The following is a 7685-nucleotide window of genomic DNA, read 5'->3' as shown; positions in this document are numbered from 1 at the left end:
GTTTTCTTTTGTTGCTTGTATTCATTTAAGTGATTTATTTTTCTATGTAGGATCCTATTTCTCAGTATGCTGGGGCTAACCAAACTGACATGCTGACGTGATTATGAACTTCTCTAAATTCATATCCTGCTGAAGAAATCTGAACAGTGCTATAAACAGTTTCTGTGTCATTTCCCTCCCTTTTTGTTGCCTATAGCCGACACCTTGTGTTAAGAAAGGCTTGGCTGAATTATTAAAACATGCACCCACCATTGTTCTATTCATGTGCTGTCAGCTTGTAAAATGCATTGGGAAATTCAGATTTCTGGTACTTTAATATTGGCTTAAGAGAGACAAGCTGTATATTGCCCTCGAGCAGTTCTGGTTTTCATTTCCCCGCTTTTGTTCTTAAATATAGTAACAGTTGTTAAAGCCCGAGAGGCAGTGATATGAGCCTCCAGTGTCATATCCCCTTCCTGAGAGGCCTTCCGCTCATGTCTGCTGGTTGTCAGTCCAGAAAGCAAAGTGATGAGAAGGTGGCATGGCAAACAAGTACTGGGAGGGGGGGACACACTTTAAGTGAAAAGCAGGGTGACGACGGGGAACCTCAGGCCTTTCTAACTGGCCCTCGGGATTATCCAGACCACACTTTGACCAACACATCCTCCTTGAGTGTTTTTGTGTGATCGGAACGTGGTCTTCAACTCATAATCCCTTCTGCTTGCCTGGATAAAGATGACAGAGGGATATGTGTGTGTGTAGAAACTAGACTACTGTACCAAGGTCAAACTCACATTGGTTGCTCCATCAACTTTTGTCGCTAGCCCCAATCACACCTGGCACATGGCCCCCACAAGGTTGGCCAGAAAGGAATGTGACCTTTGAGCGGAAAAAGGTTCCGCAGTCCTGGTCTGCTACTGATCACCCATCACAAAGTGGCTTTAGCAGGGGAAAACTAAGTGCTAATGAGAATTACTACTAATTGAAGTAATGTTTTCTTGATAGAGCAGGGATGGGCTGCAGGTTCTCCTGGACCACAACCCCCATCACCCCAGCTCCTTAGACAGGCTGGCTGCAGTTAGTGGGAGCTGGGAATCCAACAACATTAAGAGTTGCAGGATGCCCATCACAACCCAAGTGAGAGAGATACAGGAGGATGGGTGTGAGAAAAGGTAGCATACATTTCTCTGTGTGTATGCCTTGCATGCTTCCCCCCCTTTAGTATATAAAAGGATACTAGAGGTGTTTTTCATTTCCTTAAAAAGACTTGTGCCTAGAGGTATAATGTATGAGAAATGTGGTTTGTAAGCTAAACAATAAAAGCTCTACAGGAAATGAGTCAGTGATGCCAAATGTGCCCAACTTGCTGACGTTAGCCAAAGAAACTCAGATTACGTTCTTTGGTATCATTCTCAGACTGTGATTATAAGAGAGTGTAATGGGGGCTTTCCTTGGAAATTCTTGCCAAAGCCACTGCTAACAGGAAATAACCGGCACACTCTGACTCTTAAGCAATGAGAGGACAGTTGTATATACTGATTTTGGGGGAAGGTGGGGAGAAGAAGAGTAGGTTAAAAAGAAAAACAATACAGGAGGTGGAATGAACAAGTTTGTTGGCTTTTAAAAGGTAAAGGACAGTTAAGTCCAGTCATGAATGACTTGGGTTGCAGCACTCATCTCGCTTTACTGGCCGAGGGAGCTGACGTTTGTCCGCAGGCCGTTTTTCCAGGTCATGTGGCCAGCATGACAAAGCCGCTTCTGGTGAACCAGAGCAGTGCATGGAAACGCCATTTACCTTCCCGCTGGAGCGGTACCTATTTATCTACTTGCACTTTGACGTGCTTTCGAACTGCTAGGTTGGGAGGAGCTGGGACTGAACAATGGGAGCTCACCCCCTTGTGGGGATTCAAACCGCCGACCTTCCGATCGGCAAGCCCAAGGCTCAGTGGTTTACACCACAGCGCCACCCACATTGGCTTTTAGCAACCGTTAAAGACATTGCAGCAAAAACAAGTCTTGTGGCAGCTTTTTAAAGACTGCTCAAAACCAGACATTAACCCTTCCCTGCAGCTCATTAACTGATGACACCACCAGCGAAGTCAGCTGATTGGGGGGGGGGAACCAAAGTCTTTGCAAATCTCCCCACGGTGATATCAATGAAATTTCATGGGTCTAAAAGTACATAACAAACAAGTGCATCAAAGAACCACTGAATAAAATATTACACCAGTTTGTGTTGCTAGCATGAAAAACAGTTTATTTGCTTATGAATGCAAATAATTAAGAAAAAAACCCTACCAGTGTGTACACTGTACACATTTGAATGACACTTACAAGAATGAAGTTATATACAATATACATTTCTGGATCACGGGTGTAATGATGAGAGGATGGAGGCAGACAAGTAACTTGACTCTGTAACTGTCACTGCCTGTGGGATTAGAGTCCCAAAACTCCAGCAATCATATTTATGCCACTGGTAATAAACAATAAAGCTTTTGAATTAGGGTCCATATTAACTTATTTCATTACTACAAGGTTGGATAGGAAACAGGAAGGACAGTCAAAAAGGAATTATTGGATGCAAATTGCTATTGTCCTGAGAGCTCAGCTCCTCACTCTTCAGCTGCCATCTTCATCAAGTACTCCTTGTCTATTTTGAAAAGTCTCCATCCTTCCTCAGATGACAGGTCAGAAGCTCCCCGTCTCTTGTAGAACCTGATGGAAGGCTCATTCCACTCAGCTACTAAGAAGTGCATACTGCTGCAACGACATTTGACAGCCACCTAGAGAAAGAAAATGGGCAGGAATAATTAAGGGAGTATTTCTGTGTGCTGGGATGTGGTACTGCTTCTTAAAAAAAGTTCTATGTAGGGAATTTCCAGATGTGGTAGCAGTTACGTTGTTTCACTGAATCCCTACTTGATCTATTTTCTAGGTTCCCTAGTCCACTATAAATCTCTTGAAAACGAAGAGCTCTAGGATAAGTTACAAAAAACATTCCCAATGTGCTTCTTGAGCAGTTTGCAACCTTGAACAAATAATGCCAATATGCAACTGAAGCAGAAGGGGAACCCTAAATATCTGAATGGCCTGGTGGATATTGCAATATTCACAAGTTCAAACATAGTGGTGTGCTTCTGCTGTACAGTATTTCCTTGAAAAGACACATGGTACTGAGCCACGCTACATTTGGTCATGCGGTTTACTACTTATACCTCCTTTGAGAGGATGTTTCCAAGGTGGACTGGTCATCTGAACACTCCCATCATCAGAACAATGAGACAGTGTGCTACCACAGAGAACTCTATCATGGGCTAGGCTGTCACAAAGAAGGCAGCACCATTAATCCAAGAAAGGATATTTAAAAGCAGCATGAGAGATATCCCAATAGGTGCAGGAAATGCTTTAATGACACAACTCTGTTAAAAACATTTATGTAAAAAAATTACATGTTGGGATGTGTTCTAAATAAAAGTACTTCTTGTACCTATTGGGATACTGCTTTCTATGCTGTATTAATGCAAACTCAATCAAAGGCACACTTATCAATGGGCACTGCACAATCTGGATTGAATAATTTCCCAACTAAGTGTGATTTTGGTTAAGTGATCATTTTAGAACACTTTTCCCATATCAGCTTCTTACCTGACTTAAATTCTTTAGAATTTCTGAACCAATGCCCAAACCTAAAAATAAAACAAGTGCAATTTTATTAGTCATGTTTTTAGAAGGGTTGAATCAAACTTAATTGTAAAATGTTTCCTTAAAATTTAAATGGTACCTCTGAACTCATTCATTACAAAGAAGTCTTCAAGATACAGCAGTTTTCCAATCCATGGGTCATACGTGAAGTAATACATGGCAAAGCCCACAACACTGTATCCTGCAACAAAACATATTTATTTTACATACATGTGCATACATACAGAGTACCTTTTTAATAAAGCAACATGTTAGTATATACGAAATATCACATGCTTGTGCCAAAATAGTCACTCCGAACATGCAAAATTAATCTTATGATGCAATAAGCCAAGTTTAGCACTCATCACATTATAATGAATTGCAGTTTAAGTAAGACAGGAATTCCTAGCAAGTTAAGGCCATCCTGGAAAGTTCTAAGACCCTCAAAAACCAGCATCATATTTTTGGTCACAGTTTCATGTTGTTCTTGCACATACCCAGGAATTACGTAATTGCAACACCTGGCAAGTTGTGTCAACAATTACATCATAATTATAGCCTTTCGCTGGAGAGTCTCTGTACATACCCTATTGATACCACTTTGGAAAACAATTCAGGCTTCTACAATTTTACACGGCAGATCAGAATATTGTGGCAAACATTTCAACTCTGCTTCCTTCTAGATTTTGGCACATAAAACTCCCAAAGCAAAAGCCCCTGAAGTTTGTTTTCCACATTAATTGATGTCCATTTGTTTACAATGCAATCACTCTTTTTTTTTAAAGGACGAGACTACAGGATTGCCTTTGTGACAGCTAAGAGCAAATACAGCAGCTATTATTTTTCCAATATGAATATTTCAAGGAAATAGTGGTTGCTTTCAAGTGTTTTCTTTGTTTCATTGCTTGCGTCATTCTCCTATGCTTCTGCTTGCAAAGGGAACAATTGTTCACTATCCTTACTACATCCTAGTCAATATTCATATTTAGAACTTCAATCTTGTTACATGTAATCCAAGGAACAGAGTTACATACAGGATTTCTGATCTACCGAGTGTTTTGTATATGCTTTTTTCTCTTTCTTTTTGAGGTACATTTTTGGAATAGGATTTGACCCTGGAGACCTTACCTCATATATCATGATCATCTACTTTATTGTGTAACGGATCTTTTAGTTACCTCCCCGCCCATCCATGTACACGGAAGGGCCATGTACATGGCGAAGCTAGAGACTGTAACCTGAAGATTGGGGACAAATTAAAGAAAACATGTGATTCAACAGGATTACATAGTGATAAGTCAGGGTCAAACAAAAACAGCCATGTAACGAAGTGGAATTATAGTTTTGTTCTTTTACGATTATACCTGGTTCTCCATCACCTTCAGGATAACTGAACAATAAGATACAATTTGAAAAGTTCAGTAAGTTTTAGCATTCACCTTTGCAATGAAGTATGGCTAGAGTCTTACTTATTATAAACATTGTTATTTACATTCTGTGATTTTCTAATTAATTTTTTAAAAAAGTTTCACCTTCAGCTGTCCAGTGTTCTTTTGGCACTTCTGCAACAAGGCAGTGGTAGAAGGGATGTTCTCCAAAGCCGTCCTCAAGTAGATCTACAGGATTACAATAAATGTATTATCTAGCTACAGTTTTCCTATCCCCAGGTTGAATTGTCATAAAACTGTCCTGGTAGTCTTATTTTATATTACCTTTTTCAGTCAGTACCACTTGATCCTCCATTTCTTCATATTTAGCAAGCTCCTGTCCAAAACAAAGCATATATGTTTAGTTATATTTCATTGGACCAACTTCTGTTAACATATTTTGCACTTCTTTTTCTTGCGCCATGGACCATAGTCTATATAGAAAAACCCATTTTATAGAATACTATCTGCTTCTCTTCTGAGAAGAGTGAAAATTCAGTAGGGAACTATACAGTTAATGGATTATGTACAGTATTGATTCTACACCCTGAAGGACCTGAGGGAATTGCCTAAAGATTAAGAAGGCAGCCCTTACACACATTGCCCCCAAAGCAGGCCCTAGTGAACAATTGAGACTTACTTCCAAATAAGGATGCACGGAATTGAGCTGTTCCATTCTTGACATGTTTTAAGCATTTAAAATGACAGGAACGAAAGGGTTAATAATAATTCCAATGTATTTAAGAAATGTAAGTTAATGCTAAACCTTGGGGGGGGGGAATTCCCAAGTGAAATATGTGTTCCTCAATGTTTGTATCTAATGGGACATCCCATCAAAGGAATTAGACCAGATGAACAGCTGAATCACTTTCAAGTGCAGTTCTGGCGCTGGGTCCTTGCTTCCTTTTTTCTTTACAGCATTCACTTGTGCAGAGGGTAGAAACTGTCTGCAGCCTATTTCGCAACAGCAGGAAGAGGATGTTTTGCCAACTCAGGAGGGCAAAGGTGTCTGTGCCCAGAAGGAAGTTATTTCGCTTGTAGAACAAACAGTTCCCACCCTCAGTGGCCTACCTTTGCCCTTGAACTGTATGTGCTAAGCTAGACAAGAACTGGAGGGGGGGGGACTCCTGAAAGATCGAAAACACAAGATCGTTTTTGCTTCCAGAGTAACTGCCATGGCGAGAAATTCTAGGCATGTTTACACTCCAAACGTATAAGATTGCAGTTCAAACTGGTGTGTCGCAGAGTACATACGTGGGGAATTTCTCTCTCGCTATACACGTCAAACGTTAGCATTTTGGTTTGCTACACAAACCGCCTAAAGCAGGTGCAGGCTTATCTACGGGTAAAAATACTAAGAGATCCGTGTCGTCCAGTCTCTTACTTTTATCCCACCTTAACTAATTTTTGTTGTCGTTCCTTTTTTTAAAAAGTCGGAAGGCGTGTGGTGGCAACTGATAAAAATGCCCTACTTTGGCGTGCCTCGCTAAGCAGCCCTTCTGGTTGGCAAAGATAAAAGCGCGCAATTCTTCCTTCCCCCTCCGCCACCCAGGACGGCGCGCTCAGTTCAGAGAACAACTTTTATTATATTAAAAAAAAGAAAAAACCTCTCAAGAGGCTTAAGACGAAAGGAGGCCAATGGAAGTGACTTTTGTTTTTCCACTCTTGTTCATTGCATCTGCTCGTTTCTTGCCTGCGCCTGGCCTGGCGCAGAGCGAGATCTACCTTTATGAGGCGCAGGAGGTCGGCGCAGTCCTCGGGCCGCGCGGCGCGGATACGGAACGAGGCCATTTTCGGCGGCGTTTCCCTTTGCGTCCCCCGCCTCGCGTGAGTCCCCGATAGTTGAAGAGCAGGAGGAGCAGTTTCTTCATTCGCGTCCCGGGCGCGGCGTGGGCAGCTGCGGCGGCGGCACAGGCACAGTCAGGCTGCCAGCATCCCGCAGCAGCTCTCGGAGCGAAACAGCAAAGCCACCGAACGAGGGCGCAGCGGACTCTACTCCGGGTGCCCGCCGAGCAGCCCCTATTTATGCCACCGCCATCCCCACTCCCAGCCAATCACAAGTTGCCCCTCTATTCTCCCCCCCCCGCGCCGTTCCTCCTTCATCTCTTACCTCATCTTTCCAGGAAATGATGCCGGGTGGAAACTTCTGACTCATCAAGGCCCGAGGCAAAAGGCAAGCAAGGCTGTGCGGAGACCGCCACCTTCTGGAGCGAGCAACCCGCACATCACCGCGCCCTGGAGGGAGAGGAGAGGGCCTTTGTCTCAGGCTTCCTGACCTCCTTGCAACCCCCCTTGCGGCACAGCCTTCCACAAAGGCTCCTATCCCACCTACTGATGTATTCTCACAAGGGAGGACTAAATATACATGGCAGTTTAGCATCCTATGCACACGTGTTTTTCACATCATCTGCACAGCATTGTTCTCATCCAGGTGGCTCCCCAAGCCCCCCCCCCATTTTATTTGGATTTTCCTGATCCCCAGTTGGGCTTATCCATACCTCTGTTTGCCCCTCGCTTCCCCCAGGGGAATCAGGACAAACAGCAATCAGCCCTCAGTGTGGTAACGGGGAAATCCAACATAAATCACATGCT

At 42.9% G+C, this 7685-nt stretch overlaps 1 protein-coding gene across 2 annotated transcripts; it reads right to left on the bottom strand.

The window, feature by feature from the left end:
• Positions 1 to 2209: 2209 nt before the first annotated feature.
• On the bottom strand, positions 2210 to 7339 carry SAT1 (spermidine/spermine N1-acetyltransferase 1). Of its 2 annotated transcripts, none has more exons than XM_083502119.1 (6): positions 7204 to 7339; positions 5379 to 5430; positions 5199 to 5282; positions 3764 to 3865; positions 3628 to 3668; positions 2210 to 2765 (listed from the first exon to the last, which is right to left on the bottom strand). In XM_083502119.1, the coding sequence occupies exons 1-6, from the start codon at positions 7246 to 7248 to the stop codon at positions 2595 to 2597; spliced, it is 495 nt and encodes a 164-aa protein (XP_083358245.1). In that variant the 5' UTR covers positions 7249 to 7339; the 3' UTR covers positions 2210 to 2594. The 2 variants fall into 2 exon arrangements, with proteins under 2 accessions (XP_083358245.1, XP_083358246.1); XM_083502120.1 differs by having other exon boundaries at positions 6819 to 7214.
• Positions 7340 to 7685: the final 346 nt, after the last annotated feature.

Source organism: Podarcis liolepis (assembly GCF_965112155.1).
Source record: "Podarcis liolepis genome assembly, chromosome: 4".
Lineage (NCBI taxonomy): Eukaryota > Metazoa > Chordata > Lepidosauria > Squamata > Lacertidae > Podarcis > Podarcis liolepis.
The sequence above is the reverse complement of the archived record's forward strand: the minus strand, read 5'-3'. Positions and strand labels throughout refer to the sequence as shown.